The sequence below is a fragment of the Paroedura picta genome, chromosome 6 (genome assembly GCF_049243985.1).
Source record: "Paroedura picta isolate Pp20150507F chromosome 6, Ppicta_v3.0, whole genome shotgun sequence".
NCBI lineage: Eukaryota > Metazoa > Chordata > Lepidosauria > Squamata > Gekkonidae > Paroedura > Paroedura picta.
The window spans coordinates 21470518-21498039 of NC_135374.1; the positions used below are offsets into that span (position 1 = coordinate 21470518).

The 27522-nt window shown below is 43.3% G+C and overlaps 1 protein-coding gene across 2 annotated transcripts in view; it reads right to left on the bottom strand.

Moving 5' to 3' along the window:
• Positions 1 to 21776, bottom strand: part of ZDHHC20 (zDHHC palmitoyltransferase 20) — a 53150-nt gene extending 31374 nt beyond the window's left edge. Inside the window, exons 1-2 of one of the 2 annotated variants that reach the window (XM_077341682.1) lie at positions 21491 to 21776; positions 4152 to 4178 (exon numbers count right to left, since the gene is read on the bottom strand). In XM_077341682.1, the coding sequence (XP_077197797.1) occupies positions 4152 to 4178; positions 21491 to 21656 (193 nt within the window). In that variant the 5' untranslated portion in view covers positions 21657 to 21776. The remainder of the gene's footprint in view (positions 1 to 4151; positions 4179 to 21490) is intronic. The other variant, XM_077341683.1, reaches the window with a different exon arrangement.
• Positions 21777 to 27522: the final 5746 nt, after the last annotated feature.

Here is a 27522-nt window from a genome sequence, read left to right on the forward strand (position 1 = left end):
CTAATCTGGAGAGCCACGTTTGATTCTCCATTCCTCCACGTGCATCCACAGTTCTCTCAGAGCTCTCTCAGCCTCACCTACCTCACAGGGTGTCTGTTGTAGGGAGAGAAAGAAAAGGCGGTTGTAAATTGTTTCGAGACTCCTTTGGGTAGTAAAAAGCGGGGTACAAAAAAACCAGCTCTTCAAACACGCTAAAAGGGGCTAAATGCCATAGAAATTAAGAACATAGATCACAAGCATGGTTTGCCCCACACTGGTGAAACACACACACAAACGCAACAAACACGTTACTAGAACCATCCTAGGTGGCCGACTTCTAGCAAAGCCTGGCCACCCTGTTGCAGAGGTGCTACTGTTGTGGCCAGTTGCAGCAGCTGTAATAATTCCTAGTCAGAACAGGGCAGCTTTAGTGATCACAGCACAGCCTCTGGACTGTGTTGCGCTGCGATCTCAGGGTCAAAAAGCCTGTGCATAGGAGACTTGCATAAGCATAGTAGATTGATGGGTAATGCCCTCAAGCAGCACTAAACTTGTGTCTTGGTGAAAAGCTCTCTCTACTCAACTTAATTTACAAGACTGCCAAGTTCACCTAGTTGCTTTTGGTCTTAGTCATCTGTCTTGCTGTTCCTCCATTAGTCTAGTTCAACTTGGGTTTTCTGAAGACACGTGTCTGATTTAAGCTAATTAAGAAGTTAATGGGGCAGGATTGTTATTCTATCAGTATTGAAGAGCTGCAGCAATGCACCTCAAATCTTATAATTGCATAATGTACTTTCTATTGCTAACCGATATGAGGTGGGGGGAGAAGAGAAGGTGTCAAGAAACACTTTTTCTAACATGAATGTTTATTGTTATTTTTTTCTGTTGTCTTTTCATATGATAGAGAAACTGTTCTATTTTTCCAAGCTGAAAAGGAAGTATGTTTTAGAAGACATCCTATTAAATGTATAGAACTCGATTTGCTCTAAAAGCTACCTACACACACTGGATCACCCAGTGATAAAACTACAAATGCTAATTTATAGGAAATTTCTGCCTGGGGGCGGCTTCCTCTCCCCTGCACTCATCACAAGTGGGACTGATGAAGGAAGACCCTCCCACAGTGATGGAATATGCCTGGCAGCCCCACCATGGGGAGATTGGAGGGTGGTGGAGGGAGCCAGGGCACTGATGTCCCAGTGGATGGAGAAAGTGTCAGTTGTGCGAGCCTGGCCCCATGGAGGTAGAACTGGTGACTCCAGGGAGGCTCCACCCTATGGGAGGGACTTTAACAGTGAAAGTGACAGCCAGGGAAGAAGAGTGTGGTTGCAGCCCAGAGACAACTGGAGAGCGCCCTGGAGCCTGCAAGGCAGAGACACTAGGGTACAGTCACGCACCCCTCCCCTGTGGCTAAATGAGACCTGCTGAGAAGCTCCCCAGAAGGAAAGGAACCCTGCAGGATCTTGCCGGATTTGCCCCCAGAATCTGACAATTTTGCTTTTCAAAAAACGGGGGGTGGGGGGGTCACCAAAGCTGAGTTTTTGGAGTCCAACGTAAATTCAGAGTTCATTGTCAAACATGTATTCAGAATGCCAGGGTCTGAAAGTAGTCTCCAATTTTAAAAAGTTAAATCTTAATCTAGAACCGAGATTCATTTATTTAAGATTCATGCACCACTTTTCCACTATTAATGCAGTCCTTAAGATTAATCATTTATAAAGCAACCTATAAAAATATTTATTTACTTAAAATGTCTGTTAAAAACCTGACTGGAAGGTTAACAAGGGTCCAACAGAATAAAGGGCACTTCATAGGCCCATGAAAACAGTCTGAAACCGAAAAGCCACCAAATCAAGAACGACTTCCAGGCCTGAAAAAGCCATAGAAAGGCTGCCTTATGTGTCTCCTGTGGAAACCCATCCCTTAGAACAGGTGCTATGACCAAGAAAGTCTGGGCTGCAATCACTGACAGACAGATGCATGTGCCTGTTGGGCACATCTTAATTGGCATGTAGGTCCACAGGGTGAGAGAGAGTCCTTCAGGTACATGAATCCCAGGTAATTTTGTTTTAGCAGTAGCATTTATGTGTTTTTCCCTAGCAGCATCCTGCCTTAAGCTGCTTCTTCCATGGAGAGGAATTCTGAAACTGTACTCCTAGGATCCTGTATAACATGTGAGCCTCTCTTACACAGAATCCTGATCCTTTATTAGTCTGTTGCTTGGTTTTCAAACGAAGAACCTTAATATACAGGATGTGGAACAGACTGTTCTATGGGAAGCGTTATGCCAAAAATACAGACGAGGAAGCATGAAATAGGAAGAAACCAAGCAGACCAGGTATGAGCAACACTGAAGCACTCAACAGGAAAGGCAAAACAATGAAGATGACCAAAACAACAGAAATCACAAGGAAGGATGAAAAAAAAAAAAAAAAACCCTGCAAGTAGCAAAATTAGAGCTGTGGTGTAGTGAGAATGGTATACTGTGAAGAGGGATAGCTTCTTACTAGGGACCCAGGAGGTCCCTTCCAACTCTGTTATTTTATGAAAAGTGCTCTGGAAACGTTCCCAACTAATATAATAAAGGCACTATAAAGAGGAAACAGTTAGAACACTCGGGAGCATATCCACACCACAAATGTTGTTTACAATAAGTTTTATTACCCTCAGCTGTGTAAATCTGAATGGGGGATTAGGGGTCTCATTGTCAGTGAGACCATTCTCAGCATTCTCACCAAAATAAAGTTCCCAGGATTGTTAGGAAAACCATAACAAATCAGACCTACAAAGAAGAAGTATAAGGCTGGATGCAGCACAAGTACTGCAGGTCTTCCTGGCTCTGGAAAAGCTTATTCGTGGGGTCACAGGACCTGCCTGAAGTAATAACCATACGGACGGAGAAACTGCAATGAGGAATGGGACGCTCCCATCCTCCTTTTCCATCAGCAGAAGAAGCAATCTTCCTCTCCACGGCCACCTCCGAACTTGCATGGCTATTACTTCATGCAGGTCTTGACTCCAGGAACAAACCTTCACAGGGCCAGAAAGGACTGCTGGGGGTGGGAAGATCTGTGCCCAGCAACACTTCCTGCTGACGGGACTGCTAGATTCAACCTATTAAGTTCTGTGGAGAAATGGGTTTGAAGCAGTTTGGAATTCATGCAAAAGCAATAACTAGAGAAAGGTTGACATTTTGAAGAGAAAGGCATACTAATTAGGCAGAACTGCTGCTGCTCCACACCAGTGATCAGTTATAGACCTTCAAGGAAAATAGGTACATTTCAATAGTCACCTTATGAAGACCCTGGTAACAATTTTCTAAATTTAATAATTTCCCCGATTTGTCATAATAGGGCAATAAAATACCAGGGAAGGAGGCAGTGCAGGTGGGCAGTTTCCAGCAGAAACCCTCTGTTGCAAAAACTAACCAATCATGTTCCCATTTCTCATCTCACATGTAATAGCAGCAGTTATAAAGATTCACACTGTCATCTGGCCAATGGTCAAAGGCAGGGGTAGTCAAAGGCAGGGGTAGTCAAACGCTGGCAGGGGCTCCTGGGAATTGTAGTCCATGGACATCTGGAGGGCCGCAGTTTTACTACCCCAGGTCAAAGGCGTGCCCATTCAACTCCCCTGGAATAGTTTTCATTCATCAGCTTCTCAAAGACATGTCTAATGAGCGAAACTGATCTTTTTTAACAGATCCTGTAGTGCAGGGGGAGTCAGCCTGTGGTCCTCCAGACATCCATGGACTACAATTCCCTTAAGCCCATGGGAATTGTAGTCCATGGACATCTGGAGGACCACAGGTTGACTACCCCTGCTGTAGTGCACTCTTTAAAATGTATCATAGCTGTGCTCACATTCCAATATTTATAGGATTGTAATAGGTAGAAATAATGAGCAACAGCCCTTTGCAATTCTTGAAAACAGGCAGGGAGGAACACAGTGAGAGATCATGAAATGAATTACATGCTCAGTAAGTGGCATAAAGAAATCATGGAATGGGAGAAGTTTTGGAGAGTTATGTTTTGCAAAATGGCCCTTCACAGAATCCCAGAACATAAGGTTATACAGATGATTTAGCAACATGAGTTTAAGACTCAGACAGAAAAACAAAAGCAGTTTTAAAACTATATATATATTTTATATAAACAGGGAGAGATTCCTACCTTTTTCTCCAGTAGAGGTAATTGTAACTAGGGGGGAAAAAAGCAGAAAACTACAATCAGTACACCTGCAATGATTAGTCAATTGAATGACATTAATAAAACATGAATAATTATAATAATGAAAATCTACTAAGGAACTGAGGTGACAAATGTAGAAATAGCCAGAGAATCAAGGATTCTCCCTACACTATTCTCCTTCTTCACAAAGATTCTCCATCTTTACATCCTTCTGTACCAGAGCATACTGGCTTCCATGCTGACAATCTTCTCTTTCTTACAGAAAAAAAACTTCCAAACACCGTTTGCCCTACTTAGGGAAAAATTTGGGGTGCCTGTCCCCCTCTTCTCCTGCAGCAAAAGCACAAATAACTTGAGGAATAGTTTTTTTCCACCCACTAAGAAGGTGATAAAAAAGGAATGGATTGAAGAGCTCATCTCCTTGAAAAACCAGGCTCAAGTGGCTGTATTTCCAAGAGGGAAACAATATATTAACACAAAGAAGAGTTGGTTCTTATATACTGCTTTTCTCTACCCGAAGGAGGCTCAAAGCGGGTTGCAGTCACCTTTCCTTTCCTCTCCCCACAACAGACACCCTGTGAGGTGGGTGAGGCTGAGAGAGCCCTGATATCACTGCCCGATCAGAACAGTTTTATCAGTGCCGTGGGGAGCCCAAGGTCACCCAGCTGGCTGCATGTGGGGGAGTGCAGAATCAAACCCGGCATGACAGATTAGAAGTCTGCACTTCTAACCACTACACCAAACTGGTTCTCCTGAACACACAGGATAACCAAACTGAAGATGACCCTCATTCGCTTTGGGTCCTTGCACAAGCCATTTTCTCAAGTTTTAATATAATTTACAAAGACCTTGATGCATTTTAACCTTCAAATAATAATTTTAAAATCTTAACCGTAATCTGCCTTTCTTCTTTTCGCGGCTATATTAAGTTTGCATGACAACAGCAGTGTTTCCATATATTTTCTTCAACAGACTTTCTAAATTAAGCAATTGTCTTTGCGCCAGATTTTTAGCCAATGATAAATTATTAGTTGCGCAGAATGTGTGCGGCTCAGAAAAAGCTAATAGCAAGTGTGAAGCAGAGTGTGCGGTTTATCTGCCTTGGAATACAGAGGTTAAATTTCCAACCATCATCTGTATTCCTGAAAGGAGCACTGAGCTCAGTTCAGTACGTAAGTGTATTATGACAAATTTCTAATTTGTCCTTGCAAAAAAGAAAACGTTCTGAAATGCAATTCAACAGCTAGGATCTTAACCTGCTCCCAGCTCCTACTGGAAAGGGGCTGCTTTTAGACAATTGCCTTTTCCTTCTGTAGGTCACCTCTTCCTGACCTTCTCAAATGGCTTTCAGAGTGAGGGGGAGTTACTGCAGGACAGGGCAGGTAAAAAAAACACCATCTACAACTGAGTTCCTGGTGGGGTCTAGCCTAGCTTATCAAACACCAAGAGATAGGAGGACCAAGACAAAATCACTGCAGGCTGTAATTAAGAATGGGCAACGTAAGAGGTACTTTATAGTGCAATCCTATGGCGTTACGCCCTTCTAAATCCATTCAAGTCAATGTTGCATAGGATTTGGACTGTTAGTCCTGTCACAACATGCGATTCTGGGCTAGGAACCTATGAAGATGTTCCGTGTGCTAGACTGTCTCTGTAACGGAATGTTCTCCCTTTGCGCTAGCACTTCCGTTTGTATGACGGCTTTCCGGATACTATGATCTTGTGCAAAAAGAAATGCCATTATAAGAGAAATTGTGTTCTATGGCAGAGACTATTTAGTGGACTTGGAAGTTGTTCATAGGATCCAATCTACTTACATTTATCTTCCTTTTCTAGAATTTGCTTGGTTGCTATCCCAAACAGCTGAGATATTTTTGAATAGAATCACCTGCTGATCTTACTACTAGAGAGTTTTACAGAAACATCAATGAAAATGCCAAATTGAATTACCACCCTATCCTACTTCCTTTAAACCTATGCTGGTTTTCTGAGCATTTCCAATGTATCTAATGAGGCATGCTTACAGGGAATAAGCCCCAGTCAATATTATCTTCTTAAAATACCACTATGGCCGATTCTGCACGGGTGGAAAAGTCCAAAAGGCCAGCCATATGGAGGCGGGGCAAATGCCCGTGTCCATATGACGTTGCCACCAGGCGGCTGCTCTTCTGGGCCTGGTGCAGATCAGGTCCCAGAAGCCCAGCACTAAGGGAAAATGGGGGCCAACAGGGCCTGTCCCGTGGCAGGCCTGTCAGGACATCCCATCCTCCCCACCCTATGGAGGCCTGCAGGGGACAAACTATGCGCTGGATGACTTTGGGGTGAATCCTGGCACCACAGGGTGGACCAGAGCACTGTTTGTTTTGTGTTTGTTCCTAGTACACTACTACACCTGCCGCTACCCCCATGCAATGGAGCCTACCTGCCGCTACTGCGCTTCCCAGGGGTACTCCTGCTGAAATGTGTCCCACAGGGGACACATTTCCGCACCGGAGATGATCTAGCACTGAAATGTGACCCTTGTGGGGACTATGTAGGCTGCGGAGCATGCAGCTCCACAGCATTGTACTGGCAGTAGCCCAGAATGGCACCGCTGGTGCGAAATCACCCTGTGAGTCTCTTTTTGAGTATCAAACTTATACAACAGCATTCTAAACAAGATGAAAGAATATAGTAATTAAAACCATGGATTTGAGGATTAATCTGACTCGAATATCCATGCATATTATGAAATATCAGTACTAATTAAGCATGCTCATGAAACAGAGAAAAAAATTCCAACAAGTTGACACAGTGCTCATCGTTTGCATATTTGTACATATCAGGCATGTTTCCCTAGATTAAAGACAATAAAATGCTTTTGTTATTAGCTGGGAATTCATCAGTTGGAAGTACCAAAGGAAAGATCTGGAAATCTGGTCTGGGTGGCATTATTTTATAGTGGTTTCATGCAAAGTGGTCACAGACTGCTAGAAGATTGCTTTTCTGTCCCTTAGTCTATGGGTTGCCACATTGCTCATTCCTTCCTCCTATACTTTTTAGCAATTACTGTGGATCCAGATGCCCATGGACTCCAATTCCCATGAGTCCTTGCCAACAGTTTGGTCATCTGGTCTACCTGAAACTGCAGAGGAGTTTTATTGTACAGTATAATAGGTATGTTCAGGATATGCTGTGACATCCCTTTTCACTTACATCAGCAGTTCCCATTTTTTTGGGCTGCTGTTCCCTTGGCTCCCAGGCTATATCCCTAATACTTCCCCCCCTCCCATGCACACATACATACTAACACCTCTTTCCTGGTGTTAGGTCTACTGTGAATTCAAGGCACACTGGATGGCCTACACTTCTTTTTTGGTTGTTATACACTGGTCATGTTTTAATCTGGAAAAAATATGTAAATTCTTTGTAAAAGTCATTTGTAAAAACTACTTTGGGTCCTTATCAGGGAGAAAGACAGGCAGGGAAAGAGAAGCAGACAATGGAAAATCCCATGGCCGGGAGCAAGCAGAAGGTTTTTCCAGCCTCCCAAAGATAGACATTTAGGGAAGGGTTGCCCACCCTGGATTAAGAAATTCATGGATATCAATGGTGGAGCCTGGGAAGGACAGAATTTGAGGAGGGGAAAGAACTCAGCAGGAATAGGATCCCATCCAGCTCACCTTTTGAAGCTGTTGTTTTCTTCAGGAAGCTAAGCAGGGTTGGCCCTTGTCAGCACTGGAATGCAAGACCACCAAGGTCTACCCAGAGACAGGCAATGGCAAGCCATCTCAGAATGTCTCTCACTAGGACATGCAGCTGCAGCAAGAATCATACTGCTGCCCCAAAATTCCTCACCGCCCCCCTGGATCCTTCCACCGCCCTGGGGGAGGGGAACATACCGCCCACTTTGGGAACCCCTAACTTACATGGAGTGCCTACCATCCTCTTAAACCTTTATCTCAGGTTATGTATAGGTCAGGACAGCACAATCTACCCTTCTTCTCTCCTTTAAACTAGACAGAGAGCTGTGGCTAGGGGTGTGCATTTGGCATATCCGAGCCTCTAAATAGCTGAAAAATAACTTGTAGGTATTTTCTAGCTCATCCCTCAGCTGAATATAGATTAGAGCTGAATTTCAGCTACCCAAAATGGGTGCCCCTGAAAAATCCCAAAAATATTTGTGCAGGCTATACCACAAGAGTTGGAATGCTGGGTGGGTGGAGAGATGGTTTGTTTCATGTCCATCATAACTTGCAGGGCTGAGTAATCAGATGATAACTGTGGCTGCCTTCAGCACTTCCCTTCCTTTGAACATGCCAAGATTGATTATTGTGCCGAGTTTTGGATAGAAGCACTTTTCATGCTCCAAAGCTCGACATGACATGAGAAAACCATCCTCTCTTCTACATCCTCTATGAAATTTGTGAGAAAGGATATCTGTGTGCAGCTGGACACTTTCCCTGGGGAGTGAATTTCGGGAGATCTGCTCATCAGCTCTTCTTCACCCTGCATTGACTTACAGAATCATAGAGTTGGAAGGGATCTCCAGGGTCATCTATCCAATCCCCTGCACAATGCAAGAACTCACAACTACCTGCCTAACCACACTGACCCTAATTTTATGCCCAAATGATTCCCCCCTCCCCCACAAAAAATCTCCAGAATCCAGCCTGGCCTGCAGGAAATTCATCTACCATCCCACAGTTTCAATCAGCAATTCCCTGGGTATGCAAGGAAGGGCCACAAGAGACAAACACTGGCACATCCCTTCCTTCCCACCCACTCACAACCTGCCTAAGTTCATAAAATCAGCCTTGTGTTGCATCTCTTGCCTCCTACTCTTTACTGTGATCTACTAGTCTTGGTCCTGATGTGCTTTTGTTCTGGCCCCTTGGCTAGGCCAGACCACAGAATGGATTACCAGGTAAGAGATTTGCCAAAAACAAATACCAAGTGATCAAAGTAGAGTTAAAAAAAAAGATTTCAGCCACTGTCACTGGCATGGTCCTGGACTATTTGTATTTAGCACAGCAGGATTACATACATCCAACAGCAGATTCAACAAGCTAAAAATAACTTTAATCTCATGTTTGGGAACGCATAAAAGCAGTGACCATGTGTGAGACATAGGAATCAATTTAGTACACTGGTGTAAAATCAAAAACTATTGAGAGAGATTAATACCATAATCCATCTGCAAGTGCCCTCCAAGTACCTCTTTAGATAGAAAAGGGTGCTTAGCACCAACCTGTTAATCTTAGCTATGAAACCACTACCATCTATAAGTACTTGCCTGGGATCAACAAAGGAATAATCAGAATAGCTACAGATCAAGTGGATTTGCTGAAGAACAGTTCACAGCCTTGTAGTGCAATTTGTAGGCAGAGTTAGCGTACATTATAAACAGAGTTATGTCCACTGATTTCAATGGACTTAGATAGGTGTAATTTTCTTTTTAATGTTGCACTGTTATTTCCCCTGAAAAATGTGAGCGACAGTGAATTCTCTTACGACTAATATGGCAACAAACACAAACACATCATCGATCTTTTACCACTGGCGTTGCTATACCCCCTGCTTGTTTAGTGAGAGCAGCAAACTCGGCCCTGAGGCTTCTAACACATGCAAGAGCAAGTGAAGGCATTTTGACCAGTTCCCACTCTTTCTCTATAGCCCAGTGCCCAAAAGTCCTTTGACACAGGTAGCACCCGGAATAGCCCTGACTAGTCTGAGCTCATCAGAGCATGGAAGCTAAGCAGGGTTAACCATGGTTAGTTCTTGGGACAGAAGACCACCAAGGAAAGCTGGGACTGCAATAGCAAATCACCTCTGAATATCTCTTCCTGGAGCTGCCATGAGTTGGTTGTGACTTGAGGACTCACAATTATTATTTGACAAAGGATTTTCAAGGGAGTGAGCGTGGGGAAATTCATGGGCCTCTTTGTAGACCCTTATAACAGACAAATGTAATAAGAGCTATTAAAATTAAGATAAACAAAACAGGACTTTCTCAGGCTCCAACTAGAACTAATTAAAGCAGGCAGAGATGATTCAATAAAAATGCATAAGGACCATCTGTTGCACCACTGAAGAGGTTATTCTAGTACAGTTTAATACTTACATTGGCCAGGAACATATCCTATTGTTCATCACTGACACTAAATACATCTGCTAACTCTTAGGAATAGGTCGATAGAAAGTCCTCTGCTGCATCATCTACAAGAGATTCTTGAAAGAATTGTTTGATCTAAATTTGAGAGGCCTCACTAAAGGGGGGATCGGTAAAGCAGCTTACAATATTGGACTACTGTTGTTGGGGGGAGTTGGCGAAGGAGAGAATCTTTTTGACTGTTAATGATGAAGCGACAGGGAGGGAATGAGAGAAAAGAGATGGTTGGATGGTGGGGAGCTGAGCGAGGGGTTGGGGATTCCTACTATTGGGGAATATGGGAGGGATGGTGGCAGGAGAAGGTAGCTTGAATGAAGGTATGGAAGATATGGACATGCCTCCACCTTTTCTAACCTTCATCCCATCCCAAGATACGAGGGTGGTGGGGCTAGGAGTAACCACCTTTCTCCAACCCTGGTGTTGTGCAATGTTAGGTCCATAAATAACAAGACTGCTGCCCTACAAATCTTTTTTGTAGAGCAAAATATGGACCTGGCATGTGTGGACCTGACCTGGGTGCAAGAAGGCAAGACTGTCACCAGGAAAGAACTTTCTCTATTCAGCTTCTCAGTTCTTCACCAGTCACGAACTAAAGGGTGGGGAGGGAGTTGTGATATTGATCCATAAGTCTTTCACCTTTAGCATACTCCCTTCCCCAATGAGTGTATGGGCCTGGTGTGGGATGAAGTGGAGAGTTTGGCTATCTGGTTGTTATATTGCCTAATAAATCAGCAGATGCCCTACTGGAACTCGCTCTATACAGGGCTACCCTTGAAGTTCCTCCAGAAACTGGTCCAGAATGTGGCAGCATAGATCCTTAGAAGGACCCAATGAAGAGTACCTGTTTGACCTGTGCTCTCCCAGCTGCACTGGTTCCAGATTGAATATGGGGTAAAGTTCAAGGTTTTGGCTTTAATGATTCAGTTCATAGATGGTTGCATAAGGAAGCAGTCTAAGATTGGTCACGAGGCTGAAGAATTAGTATAAATTGGATTTATGGATGCTATGCCCACAAGATAAAAAGCCTGTTTTAAAGAATGTATGTATAAACAGCCCAATGGAAGAACATTATATTTGAGCACCAACTAAAAAATCAACAACTCTGGCTAATTATAAAATAAAAGGAAAAAAGCAATCTAGATTGGGCTAAATTATATTTAGGTGAGGTGATGCTGCAAAAGTTGACCCAATGATGTAGAATAATTCCTTCTACCAAAGTTGACTTGGCTTTAGATCAGGGGCATAAATATGAGAAGGATGGCAGAGAAGAACATTTTGCATACCATACTAGGACTGCAGGCTTCACCACTGTTTATTATCTGTTTACTTTATGTGCTATCCTGCTTTTCCTCGTCTGTAATTCCATGTTCCACATTGTCAGACATGCCATGTCTGATCCTTTTTTGCATTGTTTCTGTTTTTGTAGCCCTATAGTTCTGCTGCACTGCTTATTAGATGTCTCATCCTATTTGACTGGAATGTTTTACAGCAGGAGTCCCCAACCTTTTTGAGCCTGAGGGAACCTTCGGAATTCTATCAGTGGGTGGTCCACCCAATCACAAGGTGTCTTATTTATTTATTGGATTTCTATCCTGCCACTTTCCGTAGACTCGTGGTGGGTTACATAAGACAGATAAAATCTCCAATAAAACTAATTAACCCCCACTAAAACAAACATAAGACATAAGAAGGTGGCACAATCCCCATCTACTTTTCCCCATCCTAAGCCAAATGCCACATGATGGCACGATGTTACAGTGTTGTCCAGAGGAGGGGCCCCAGCTGTTCCTGACCCTGGCCTCAACCAAAGACCTGGCGGAAGAGCTTTGTTTTGCAGGACCTGTGCAACTTAGACAAGCAGCGGAGCCAAACACACAGGCAAAGCCCAAGCAAGAGAAGTAACAACAAAAAATAAAAAAACCCCCAGGAAACAGGAGTGTGAGAGACAATAAAACCAATACTGTGTGCCAATCAGTGGCTAGTCATAACATCCCCCCCCCCGACTCCATCCACTTTCTAAAAACACCTAGCGAGCACCTGGAAAGGTGGCAAGCTCCATGGCCGCCAACAGCACCAAAATGGGGACCCTCATTTTACACCGTGTAATCCACCTTCAGGTTCAATGAGAAAGTAGGATTATAAACAAGTAATATAAATTGTTACTCTAAGACTATAGTAAATTAATAAATTACAACAGTACAGTTGTACTGGATAGAAGATACACTTCTGGGTAGCAGTGTGTGAATGAGATCTTGGGGGTACTTAGAATTGGGGTCACTGTGGATAGGCAGGTAGTTGTAAGTTCCTGCACAGTGCAGGGGGTTGGACTGGATGACCCTGGAGGTCCCTTCCAATTCTATGATTCTGGGTCAGCTGAACTTAACAGGCTTTCCAGGTGCTATCTTTGCTTAACATCTTTTTATTTTAGAAAAAGCCAGCCATACTGTATCTTTATTGAACCTTCAAAGAGCTATTTCAAGGTAGCTCCAACAGACATGATTAAACTACTCATATATCACAAATAAGAGTGCAATGTTTGGGACACAAAACAGATACCTGACACTGGATTGCCTCTTGGCAGTAGGGGGAGAGGCAGACAATCCCACATTTTAGCAAGATGCATAATGGATGCACATTTATAATTCATGCACTGAACATCTGTTTACAAGGCAGAGGTCATGGCGTTCTCTCTGTAGTCTATTTTAGTTGGATCCTGAGTGCAAATACGGGTGTCCTCGCACAATTGTTAATTGTAGAAGAAACGTGCATGAGATGTTCTCCAAGGGATTGTACCCAGTATCTTTTGATGACTTCCAGTCCAACTTGAACGTGAGCCAATGGCTTTGTTTTGAGACTCTTGGCATCTTTTTGCACACACTGAGTCATCTGGACTCCATACACTAATGTCTTCATACTGAGTAATCTGACAGGTTTAGAGGTGTCTTTTGGACATTTGGCTGGCTGTTTGTTTCTAGGAATGATCCAAGAATATTCCAAATTACCTAGAAGTGATGATTTCAAGCTTTTTCTTCCTTGATCATAGGAGGTTCATTCATGTGATACATTTATAAAATAGTCTACATATCCAAAATAATTATTTCTTTCTGTTGCCTGCCCCTCCATTTTCATCATGCCTTAAAACTCCTAATTGAATACTGCTTAAACATTATACTGGAATAATCTGTGATATCAAGATAAAATGAATCACACCACTCCAGTCATTTTAGCACAATTGCTATTTCAAATTAGAAAAATGACTGTACATTTCTGGAACATATTAAAAGAAGCAAATCCCAATTTCTATGCATGGTAAAGCCTGCTGAAGATCACATACTATACACTGCTTAACGGGAAAAGAGACACCAAGCAAACACCAGACTACGGAAGGATAATGAAGCAGACACTAAAAGTGATATGAGGCCAAGTTTTCTGTCAAGCACAGACCCCCGCCCCCCCAATATGTTTCCTATTCTACCCATTCTACTAATATTCCATCTGACAAAGTGAGTTTTTACTCTCAAAAACCCATACCTGAAAATCTAGTTGGTCCCTACAGTGCTACTGGACTCAACTCTAGCTGTGCTACTAATATTAATGCATATCCTTGAAAATTCCTAAACAGTATAGACCAGGCTGCTTTTAAAAGTTCTTCTGTGCATTTGCTTTCCCAACCTTTCAGCAGTCTTGTTAAGCCTCTTTTCTGTTAGAGCCAATAGCATTCCATACATTTCATATACAAAGAATGGAATTTCAGTCATTTACCTTTCCTAATATATCTATCTGCATCTCAGTACTGTAATACTTTATGAAGGTACTATATGATGATGATTTCAGACTGAGAATGCTGGCAGTCAGTCTCCTTTTATCTACCAGATGGAACAAAAAAATCTGCGATCAGCTCTCCCAAGTCTTTAAGCTTATTTAAAAGCAGCTACAGGGCCATAAATGAAACAGGCATTAACCCTTTCCCCTCATGCCCTTTTGCCAATCTAACAACCCTCCCTGAAAGCTGCTTTGCCCCACTCAGATGATAGAGCAGGAAAATGGCATGAACAAAACGGTTAAACTTTTCCTTCCTTCAGTGTAAACATCTAACTCAGGGACTGGGGCTCTGAAATAGCTTTTAAATTATTTTAAAAATGTGAAGAGACACAATCACATACCTCCCACATCTGTCATCTAAGTGCAACGTTTAATTCTCTGCATCAGCCAAAGTAACTTTCCTGAAGAAGCCATCTGGACATTGAGCCAGTTATGCACTGCTTTTAAGCATAGCCAAAGCAGCTGGCCAGAAGAAATGCTGCAGACAACTTACACAGCTGTTGACTAACTCCCTGTGTTTCTACTCGCTTCCCATTCCAACTGCATCTGCTTTGCTGCTATTTGCCTTTTGCTGGTACTCCCTGAAGTGTGATGACCTAGTCTTGATCATCTTCCTTTCCATGTTGCTTGGCTTCACTTCTGTCCACCACCATGTCTACCTTGTTATAACAGTGTGTTTTGCAACAGTGCAATTTATTCCATCTCAAAACACTTACCTTCCTATGTTGCTCCAATAAGAAGGAAAAGGCAATTACAATTTGATTCCTTAGTTCCTTTAGCAGCAAATTCCATTGAGATCTATGACACATAACTTATTTATCTTATTTATTATCAAATTTATAGCCCACCACTCCCAGTTCAACTGGCTCATAGCGGGTAACATAGCAGATAATAATCTTACGTTTATTCAGAAACAAGTCCTGCTGATTTAAACGGAAATTATTTCCAAGTAAGCATGTAGAGGATCAAAGCCCAAGTTACATCTTTTAACATTTCTGTATCAATTTATTTTATTTATTTTATTTTCTAGTCGCCACACACCCACAGGGTCTTATGGAGACTTACAACATTAAAACCGTAAGGGAAAATCATAAAATATAAATGATTAAGATAAAAATATTAAAATACAGGGCTATCACCATGCCACTTGTAAAATGAACCAAACATATGGTTACTCTCCAAAGGCCAACCTAAATAATTCAGCTCGGCATACCTTGCAAAAACTAAACCAGGCTGGCAAGGCACAGGTGTCATCTGAAAGTGCATTCCACACAACAGGGGCCACAACTTGAAGGCCCTTCACTTGGTGAGAGCTAATTATACCATCCTGACACCTGCAAGAAGCCCCTAGAAGATGAACAAAGGAAGCGGGGGGGGGGTGTAATGGATAGGTGGTCTTGTAGATATAAGGGGTCCAGAATGTTGAGAACTTTGACAATTAACACCAACACTTTCAATTGGATCCAGAGACTACCTGGGAGCTGGGGGCAGCTGGCACAGAATCAGAGTAATATGAGTTGACCGTGATGTTCCAGTCAGCAAACAAACATTATCCAATATGAAGCTATACAATTATCTACCATTTAATCAAAGAAGAAGAATGTGCTGTTGTGTTGCAAACAACTCATGATGACCTCATCTATGGGGTGTTCCAGGCAAGAGATGAGCAGAGGTAGTTTGCCACTGTCTCTTTTTTCTTGGTCATCTCCCCTCCAAATACTGACTATGGTCAACCCTGCTGAACTCCCAAACTCTGACAACAGCAGGATAAGCTGGGCTATCTGGGCTACTATTTAACCAAAAGTCTTCTGAAATAATACATTTTACATGCTCTTCTATGAGCTGCTAAGAGGATCTTACCTTTACTGGTAGCATTTCTAAGCCGGGATGGGCACAAATAAAAAAATCCTGGCCCAGAACTGAACTTCAAACCAAACAAAAATGCCTTTAATAGAACCAGGCATTTGGACCACCTTTCAATTATTTATTACATTTAATTACTGCTGTTTCCAGCTCTGCTGGCTCATGGCGGTTTACAACAGTTAAAACAGTACAAATATCATAAACCCCCTCCGATACACCCATCCCCCCCATCTCTGGCTCTATACCCAACTCCCTGCCTAACCCCATCAGCCAGTATGCTCAGGGAGATAGTAAAATAATAGTTCAGGGAAGGGCAAGATCTTCCCCAGCCTCAACCAAAAGTCTGGTGGAAGAGCTCCATTTTACAGGCCCTGAAGAATGATATGAACACCTGCAGGGCCTTCAGCTCATCTGGGATCTCATTCCGCCAGGCCAGGGTCAAAAAAGTCCTGGCCCTGGCCGAGGCCAAGTGGACTTCCTGTGGTCCAGGGATCTCCAGTCTATTTGCCATTGCTGATTGTATCAATCTAAAAGGGAAGCTGAGGCAAGGTGAATGTGGGGATCAACTGGAAAGGGTTAAATAGCTGTGAGCCATTTAACCTATCCATTTCTCTTCCCCCACTTTGAAGGGGAGGAGCAAAGTGGATGGATTAATCGCTCACAGCGATATAAATGTAACAGCTTGGTGGGTATGTCCGTCATTTCAGATATTGATTTTGTTCCCTACTGCTTGGAAGCAGGGAGAAGTGGAATGGACAGTTTAAATGGCTCACTGATTGATCTCACTTCTCCCTACTTGGAAGCAGAGAGGAGCTAAATGGGCAGTTTAAATAGCTGGCAGCCATTTAAACCTAACACCTGATGATCAGATCTGCCAAGCAGTTCGTTTTAAATGGCTGCCAGACATTTCACTGATCAATTTCATGAAACTGGTCGCTGCAGTCTTTCAGCAGTCCGTTTTGCTTCCAAAGCAGGAGAGGGGAGAGCAAAATGGATGGTTTTAAATAGCTCATAGCCATTAAATCCTAACAGCTGATAGGCAGACCACCCTGCTCTGCTATTAGGTTTAAATGGCCTGAACAGCCAAACTGAATCAGACAAAAGTCTGGAAAATGTCTGGGGGCTATAAACTGGGTCAAGTTCAGACCAAATTCTGGCTCATAAACCGATTTGGGTCCATTCATACTTCTAAGTCAATGTGACTAGGCTGGAAGTTTAACAGTGTAATCCTAAATAAAGTTAAACCCTTCTAGTGCTGATTTCAATGGACCAAGAAAAGTATACTTTGGTTATGATAACACTATAAAAGAACTCTCCTGATCTTACTGTGGTAGGAGCTTACAATCATTACTGCCCAGTTCAGTTAACTGATGGCATATGAAAGAATGCCTTTGAGCCTGTCTGCTATTAGGCAATGCAGTGACTATTTGCCATAAATAGTCAGTATATAATTTAACTTAATCTAGTAGAGTTATTGCCCTTCTAATAGATGACAAAAACCTAGCAGTTAATATTCTCAGGCATCACAAGTTCCAGGAAGAAGATCTTTACTAGTTTTGTTCCCTGCTGCAAAGAACGCACATAAATCAGCTTCTGCCCCGCAGCTGCACATATCACAATAATTTTCTAGAACATTCATATCTAGACCCATCATGAACAGATAACCAAAAATTCATAAAGGCATGCGGACTTCCCTGAGTATCCCCATGCTTGTAGTAACAATACTGTTAACATGGATTAGGGTAGCCAGACTGCCCTGTGCACATTGCTTACTTGTACCATGATTACCCCCCGTTTAACTCTGAATTGATTAAAATGTTATCCCAGTTTCCTGACATGTGCACATAACTGATCTAAAATGAGAAATGTTCCACTCCACCCAACTTATTTCCACCCAGAGGCTTGTATGCATAGCACAGTTTATCTACTTGTTTCTACCCTTGACCAATATCCTTATTAAACTTGATTGAATGTTCATGGTTTCAGCAGGTGACTTTCAGGCAATTGATTTACGCACCAGTTTTATTTTCAAACATTCCTATTCATGTTATGTTAGTAAATGCAATTTACTATTGCATTCATGAACCATGAACTTTAAAAAAACATAATGAAACATAACTAGATAAATATTGGATTTATATACTGCCCCATTCCCTATTGGCTCAGCGCGGTTAACAGCATTTAAAACAATACAAAATAAATAGTAAAATCATACAGCAATACAATAACAGATTAATTGTAACACCGCCTTTTTATAAGGTGACCAGACTGTCCCACTTTTGGAGGGACATCTGGGGGCACCTGGCAAATTGTACTTAATGTTGAAATTTAAAAATATATATTACAATACTATTTTTGCGTTCTATGAAACTTTTTGTTGCTCCATATAGACCAAATTTTTAATCTAGAATCCCCCTGGTCAATGGTGTCCCGCTTTACCGATGTTAAAATCTGGTCACCTTACCTTATTAGGGACATTCCCTCCCTCCCCCAAAAAACATATGTTTCACTTTTAATTACATAATGTTAGAACAAAGCAGAATCATAATAGTTTCCAAACTTGCCACAAGCTTCTGTATGATAAGAGACAGTGAACAGACCCTGAATAGGGATGGGCAGAAACTGGTCCACAAACCAAAATTCATCACACATTTGGCCCCGTTTATGCCCCAAACAAAGATTCAGGGAAGGCACCTTCCCCAATCATTTCCTGGACTTTTGTTTGGTTCAGGCTAAAACTGGGGGGGGGGGGGGGGAGAAATCTTAGGCAGAGATTTATAGAATGCTGTATTTTCTTAACTCCCCCTCCCCTTTTTATTTCTGTTCTGCCAAAGGGAAATAAATAAAGCTAATAACGGATAGCTTTTTTATTTCCAGGGGATGTCATACTCAATGTAACCCCCACTTTTAATTTTATAACTTTGTGATTTATTTGACCTTCCTATAATAAATTATTATACTTCTTACTGACTGCACTACAAACCCAAGTTAATCCTTCAGGCATTCTGCTTTACAAGACAGAACTAAGAAGTCTGGACTCTGCTGATAGTGTGGTTAACATGCATTTCACTCTAAATAATGCATCTGTTAAAACACTTTTGATTCCTATATGAGGCTATGTAAGTGCTTTACCAATGATGTCATAAATTTACCATGAAGCTTTAATCTAGGTGACTGTATCTTGCGTATAGCACACTAGCCTGTTCATTTAAATGAAAGAATAGCCAGTGAGGAGGTCGGGTGCAGAATCCACAAGCATTCAGAACCCAGGTAAGGCAACCGAGAGCCTGCAATACTGCAGATCAGCGGATGGAAGGTGGGGTGGAACCAGAAGGTTAAACTTAACCCAATTACCCCCTGCTACTGTATATATGACCTTTCATTCATAACAGCCCAGCAAAGTGGCTATTATTATTCCCTTGTGTATAGAGAGAGAACCGGGGTTGGTAGATGCTGACCTGATAAAAAATAGGTTGAAAATTTACACCAGCTGCAGGTATTCAACATTATTCTTACAGTTCACAATTACATACTGTGTCCACTGGGAAACAGCAACTTTGCCAAGAATATAGGGAATCAAAACCATTTATCAACACACTTTGAACAATATAGAGCTATGCTATCATCTGAAACATTCTATCAGCTCAGTCCTTCACCGAGTTCAGCAAGATTCAAGTGGGTAGCCATGTTGGTCTGAAGCAGCACAACAAAATAAAATCAGAGTCCAGTGGCACCATTAAGACCAACAAAGATGTATTCAAGGCGTTAGCTTTCGAGTGCAAGCACTCTTACTCAGACTAAGGAGTACTTGCAGACTCAGACTAAGAGTGCTTGCACTCGAAGGCTCACGCCTTGAATAAATCTTTGTTGTCTTAAAGGTGCCACTGGATTTTGTTTTGAGTTCAGCAAGACTTGTTTCCACTCAACCCAAATAGGAGTGAACTGCATGCCTAACAATACCTATTAACTTTGGTTTTATTTTTACAACAAGCAGCTTAAACCTTTTTCATTAAACAAGAAAGGGAAACAAACAATTCTAATCAAAATACTTTCTTTTGAGAACTCTGAAACGATTCTACAGTTTACAGGCCTAAAAAATTAAAGACTTTTAAAGCAAAATTATCTTGGACAGAAAGAATCACTGTACATTTTTAGAGTAGACAGTCAAAGTGACACAGTAACTCAATTTCAGTTCTCTAGGCAGATTTACTCTTATTTTATCCTGTATGCATGTCCTCCACCCAGCTGCTTCCTTCCCCATACCTCCCACATAAAACCAACAGCATAGTGAAGATGCACTCACTGTTTCTGCAGAAGTGGGCTATAGCCCACAAAAACCCACACTGGAACAAATCGCTGCTATTCAAGCTAGCCCAAGATCCTATTTATTTTAATTTGAATAAAGCTGTCCTGAATAAACAACCATTTTGATTTCATGAGGAGTAGGACTACATTCATATTGCCCCCAACACTCTACAGTCTCGAGGTTGCTGGTCAATATTTTTGCATTCCACTACTATTTGTTTTTCCCATTTGTGCATTTTACTACTATTTGCTTTTGAGGATGGAATGCTAAACTTTTTTTTAACATTTCAAAGAATGACGGTTCAGCTCCTTCTTGGACCACTGCTCCCGAAAGCTGTTCATTCATTTAAAGTAGCAATGACCAGGAAAGCACCCTTAATAGCTGCAGAAGTGCTCGGGAGCCTTAGCCACCGCCTGCATCGCTACCAAGCAAAGGGGTCTTGTAAGTCTCATAGGAAGCCCTCTAATTCTCACCTTTCATGGCCATGCAGGGGCTAAGCAGCGAGCCACCAGCAAGAAGTGACCAACCCAAGGTTTTGAGCATCCAGGAACATTTGACCCAGTAAGCCACACCGGTTGTCTCCGCCAACCCCACAAAGGCAAAAGGAGGAAGCTAACGAGGGTTACTCGTGCAGGATCTCAACCACTGTCTCATTGCCTTCTGAACTCTCTGCTGGAGCCACAAGCAGGTTTGCAAAAGGGGGTTCGATTCACCTTCATAAAAGATTCTAATCTCTGACTCAATATACGGACTACCGGATTGGGGCGGGGGGGGGGAGAGAAGAGAATCTTTCTTCCAAGATCAGAAAGTGTGATCCAGGTGCGATCCTGTGCGTGGCTGGGGGCAAAGATTTGCAGAGGACAGGCAACAAGTCTTCCCCAAATTATTTCGGGGGGGGGGGTGCCCCTCGGCTGTTTCTCCGCGCTACTAGCAAGGAAGCGGCACGGGAAGCGCCGGCCGGGTTCCCGGCAGGGGCCATCTGAGAAAGCCTCTCGCCCTCCCATCGCCATTGCAGCTCCAAGAAGAGATGAAGAGACTGAGGGTGGCGGCGGCGGCGGCGGCGGCGGCGAACCTCCGGCCCCCTGCTCGGAGCGGCGGCCAGCGACGCAGGGATCCCCGCGGGAAGTGCCCTGTCTCTGCCACGCGAGCCCCCCCCCCCCCAAGGCGAGGCTTACTCACACACACACAGCTCCACCACGTAGGCGTAGTAAGACCAGGCCACGACCAGGGCGATGAAGGCCACGGGCACCCACGCCAGCACCCTCTGGCAGCACTTGAGGACGTGCGACGGCGCCATCTTCCTCGCGCTGGAGCCGCCGCCGCCGCCGCCGCCCGCAGGAGCCATCCGCGCTGCCGGTCGCTGGCGCTGCTCTGCCGCCACCGCCTCTTGCTGCTGCTGCTGCTACGAGCTCTGCTGCTGCTGCCGCCGCCGCTTCCTCAGCCCGCCGCTGCGGCGAAGCCTCCTCCTCCTCCTCCGCCCGCCCGCCCGCCCGCCCGCCAAGGGGGCAGGGCCTGCCGCGCGGCCTGCGCACCCACTCCGGAGGGCGGGAAGAGGAGGCTGAGGAGCCCTCGAGGGCAGGCGGCGCGGCGGCTGAGGAGACGGAGAGCGCCTCAGAATGGCTCTCGGCTCCACCTCACGTCTAAGGTTGATTCCCCGCCGAAGAAGGCCTTCGTAGTCGACGTGGGAAGCGCCGTCCAGTCACACCCGAGCCATAGCGCGGGCTTTCAAGGCAAGAGACGTTCGGCGGTGGCAGGCCATTGATCTGGCCCGGCCATTGTTCATTAGCCACGCCGGTGCCTCCCGAGCTTGAGCTTCCTCCTTCTTCTCCTCCTCCCAGACACGTCCTACCTGCTTCTCCTCCCGAAACCTCTTTGGACGGCCGCATCTTGTGCCCCATACAAGGTCACGGGGATGTCGTAGGTCCCCACTGAGTTGCGGGTTTGGATACACAGTAATGGGTTTAAACTTCAAGTACAACGATATAGGCTAGATATCAGGGGAAAAAATTTTCACAGTCAGAGTAGTTCAGCAGTGGAATAGGCTGCCTAAGGAGGTGGTGAGCTCCCCCTCACTGGCAGTCTTCGAGCAAAGGTTGGACACACACTTTTCTTGGATGCTTTAGGATGCTTTGGGCTGATTCTGCATTGAGCAGGGGGTTGGACTAGATGGCCTGTGTGGCCCCTTCCAACTCTATGATTCTATGTAAAATGCGGGGAAGAGCCACCTGTGTAGGTTTTGCTGGAGAGCAGGCTAGGATGGAGGAAAAGGGTAATGGGGGAGCACCGTTTCCCCCTTGAGGGAGTGTAGGGTGGCTGGCGATTCACGAACCGCGTTGCTAGAGATACTCTGAACTAAGGGGTGAATTGTTTTCTGAGAATTCCTAAATATTTAGAAAAATATTAGTTTGTAAATTAACCCCCCCCCCCCCCCGGCTGATGAATGTACATGCTCATTGCCCCACTACAATGAGGTATACCTTGATGGGGGAGATTTGGGGAGGAATTTCTAAAACATTTATCTTGCCTTGTGCTTCTTTGCACACTCTCGGCTTGTAGGCTTCAAAGACTGAGAACTTTCATGCAATTATAAAATTGGGTGCATCTTCCAGTACAGAGAGTTAGAAATGTGCCTCTTATATTAAAAGCACACAAACACCTAAACCTATACATACCATTTTGGCATTTATGATTGAACTAGACTAGATTTATGTTTGCTGCATATTCCAATGGAATGTGACCATATGTTAATTTCTTTTGTGTCTCATTCATTCTGTGTCTCATTCACTCAAAATTATGTGGTTACAAATATAACTTGTATTAAAGGAATGAATCATTATGTTGTGTACAAAATGCCATTCTGTACATTTGTGTTAGATAGTTGTGTTCATCTGTTACAACAAAACCCAAAAGAGTCTTTCAGCACCTTGAACACTAATGCAATGCAATCCTGTGTAGCGGAGTGTAGTGTTATTGAAGCATAAGCTTTCATGGGTTCAAGCCCCCTTCATCTGATGCATGAAGTGTTGTCTCAGCAGAAAAGACATGCAGCAAGGAGGGGGCAGTATTGAGAAGACTGGCTAAAAGATTGTGAAGTGCAGCAGTATACAAGATTACACTTGATCATTCACAGTATATGCATTTATTTACTCATATCCTGCTTTCCCCCCCAGCTGGGACTCAAAGTTATGTTGTTACTAATAATATAGACTAGTTACAGTGCAGTTAAGAAAAGACAAATACCTATCAAATACCTGTCTTAAGTCCATTGTGTTCAATTAATTTGGAGAATAACTGTTTAGGATTGCACTGTCAATTCTATTAAACTATTTCCACAGCTGTAGAAGCTAGAGACATTGGGGCTCTTAGGTTTCATCACATTAAACTGAATTCATGAATTCTAATTCATTTCTTTGAAGTTTCTTTGTGAAGAATCATGACAGTACAATCAAGAGTGGAAAATAATTTTATTGAGGCACTTGTTAATCTCCTTTATGCTAAAGCTGTTCCGCAGTCCCTGAGTTAACAATAAAGAACTGATAACACACTTCCTCATAAAACAATATTTAGAAGAAGAGTTGGTTCTTATATGCCACTTTTCTCTACCCAAAGGAGGCTCAAAGCAGCTTACAGTCGCCTTCCCTTTCCTCTCCCCACAACAGACAACCTATGAGGTGGGTGAGGCTGAGAGAGCCATGATATTACTGCTCTATCAGAACAGTTTTATCAGTGCTGTGGTGAGCCCAAGGTCACCCAGCTGGCTGCATGTGGGGGAGTGCAGAATCGAACCCGGCTTGCCAGATTAGAAGTCCGCACTCCTAGCCACTACACCAAACTGGCTTTCTTTAGGTTTGAGTCCACCTTTAAGACCAACAGAATTTTATTCAAGGTGTAAGCTTTTGTGTCCACAGAAATTTGTTTGTGTCTGAGGAAGTGTGCTGTGCAAATAAAAGTTGACAGCTTCAATAAAACTTTGTTGATCTTAAAAGTGTCACTGGACTCAAACTTTGTTCTGTTACTTCAGACCATCATTGCTACCCACCTGAATCAATATTCAGGTTTGTTTGTATTAAGCAAAGTTAATGGGCAAGCAGATCAGGAAATTCACAGGCCTTCCTTTTGAAACAACAGAATTCCATTGTCGAATCACGTTCTTCCTGAACCAGTCTACAGTCAGGGTCATCTTTGATAGGAGGCACCGTGGATGTTGTTTCACTGGCCCCAACAAAAAGCCTAATGGAAGAGCTTCATCATAAAGACCCTGAGTAACTGTGCCAGCTCTGACAGGATCAAATCTGCTCTGGGAGTTCATTTCACCAGGTAGGGGCTAGGAAAGAAAACATCCTGGTCTTGGTTGAGGCCCGACACACATCCTTGCGGCCAGGAACCACAAACTGGTTGGTATTACCAGAGCATGTGGTCGGCCTTATTGATAACTAGCAACCTGTCCACAGCATGAACTGCCTAAAGCCATCCAATACTCCCTCCAAAGATAGCCAAGGGGCCCCTAATTCCTTTTCTGTATCAAAAGTTGGGGGAAGGCCATGGTGGAGTGTCAAGATTTTAAGAGCCAGCTTGGTTGTAGTGGTTAGGAGTGTGGACTTCTAATCTGGTGGACTGGGTTTGATTCTGCGCTCCCCCACATGCAACCAGCTGGGTGACCTTGAGCTCGCCACTGCACTTATAAAGCTGTTCTGACTGAGCAGTAATACCAGGGCTCTCTCAGCCCCACCTACCTCACAGGGTGTCTGTTGTGGGGAGAGTAAAGGGAAGGCAAATGTAAGCCACTTTGAGACTCCTCCTGGTAGAGAAAAGCGGCATATACGAACAAAGTAGCTCCTACCCACGACTATGAAGAGATGATTCCTTATATAAGGCAAAACTGCAGCAGCTGAATCTGATAAAGTTCAGCATTCCATAATTATTTCATTAGCTGCAGGAGGCAGTTGACCATTTCCCTTAAAATTACAGTAGTCTCCCCAGTTAATTTAGCTGTAGATCATAATGGCAAGTTCATCACCAGCAGCTTTACATCAACAATTTCATCAATTTCATGACCAGTAAAGAGGTGTAGCACAAAGGACCAGCATACTAAACGAAAGCCAATTGGGGTAAAAATATCTTTACTTGGTACACAAAAGATAACACAAATTGCACCAGCCAAATTTCATAACAGAGACTATTCCCAGTCCTGATGTTGCCATTGAGAAGGCCTATTTGTAGATGAGCAGCCAGCCTTTCAACAAACAACAGCTACCAGAGTGGATTCTCCATCCATATCTTAAGGCACAGGCAGACTCATGTAGAAGCAAGGAGCGTCTCAAATACAATAGACCCAACCCTTTAAATTTTATTTACTTTGATGATTGACTTCACTTATAGTCTACATTTCTCCCCAGTGGGGATTCAAAGCAGATCACATCCTTCTCTCCTCCTCCATATTATCCTTACAACAACCCTGTAATGTAGGTTAGGCTGAGAGTGTGTGACTGATCCAACGTCATCCAGCAAGCTTCCATGTGGCTGAGATTCTGGACCAGCACTCTTACTATTACACTGGCTATAGTTTAGAGTCATATATTGTTCTGAGAAGCAGGTTGGGAACAATGGTAAATCATTCAGGATGGGTTAATGTTCACACTGTAGGTAGGACCTGTCATAGGCAATGTAGGATTTTGGATCAATTTAAGTTTCTAAGGATTTTTCAATGGCAGCCCCACATGGACTGTGTTATAGTAATATAACAGTGCATTGACTAGGACACTTTCCCAACCAGAATTACGTGTAACCCCAGGGTTACCGCACAGCTTTGGAGGGGTTAATCTAGTTGAGGTGGGATTTAAGTTTTTTAAAATACAGGTTTTTAAAAGGATCCAGGGTGAATATACCTTTCTTACTCTTGGTGAGTGAATTGGAGGGGGGGGCTCTCTGGCCTCAGGCTTGGCCTGGTGCAGCAGGCCACTGGGCTGCTTTGGGACTTGGGTGTGGGTAGGGACTGTGGGTCCCACCCACTGCTGCAGCCTGGCATTTCAGTCCCAGCTAGGTAAGTCCTCTTAGGGTTGGGTAGAAGGGTGGAGAGGTTGTTTCATATTTGGAGGGAGAAAAAGGGGTGACATGTCACCTCCAGGGGTGTGGCAGGAAGGTGCAGCCTTCAGGATTACCTTGAAGCCTGCAAAAAATTTCAGGGCTACTCCACTGTCAAAAGGTAGAAACAGGATGGACTAGGGCATGAATAACTGGCCAGATCAGTTGTCTCTTCTCAAAAGGTACTGTGTACCATACCACAGATGCCATTTGAGCATTTATGGTCAAAGCTAACTCTAGCAGTACCCCCAAATGGCAAACCTACTACTTCATAGGGGATGCAATAGGCATCATGCCATCATTCAAATCAGAAAAATCAAATTTCACCACTGGTGGACAGGTTGAACGCCTAGGACCTCCAGACCCTATATTCAACTTTAATTGGTATTACAATGCTGTGCTGGGATTCTTATGTATTATAGTTCGTATTTGTTAATTTCTAATGGAAGGCTCTGATAATCCAGTATGTTAGCATTAAGGCGAGATGCTGCTTACATGTTCATTACTCTGAAATACCTTGCTTTTCTCCTCATAATTCCTCACGGTTTCAATCAGTGCTCATGTATCTGTTGCATAAGAGAATGAGGCAATTCTCTGCTACTCTTCTTGATTTGGCATTAGAGCCATTGGTGTATTTAGTTAAGCAACACAATGGGAAATATGGCACTGAATTAGTAGATAAGGAATGTAGGATTCTAATTTATGTCAATGATGTTTACTCATACCGCCTAAGCTCACTTTGTTTGTACCTCGTTTTTCCATGCTGGTTATAGAATCTGGAGAGCTATTTAGTTAAGCGGCACAATGGGAAATATGGCACTGAATTAGTAGATAAGGAATGTAGGATTCTAATTTATGTCAATGATGTTTACTCATACCGCCTAAGCTCACTTTGTTTGTACCTCGTTTTTCCATGCTGGTTATAGAATCTGGAGAGCTATTTACACAGCACAGTCATTGAAGTAAACATTGGTATTATTAGATCATGATCTAATTATATAAATTGTGCTGAAAATAAATGGGGCTGAAAATACTTAATAATAAATAATAATTGGGCCAAAAATAAAATGAAATATATGGGTACATGCATCTCTAAAGATAACCTGATGGTTAAAAAAAAATCTTGGTCC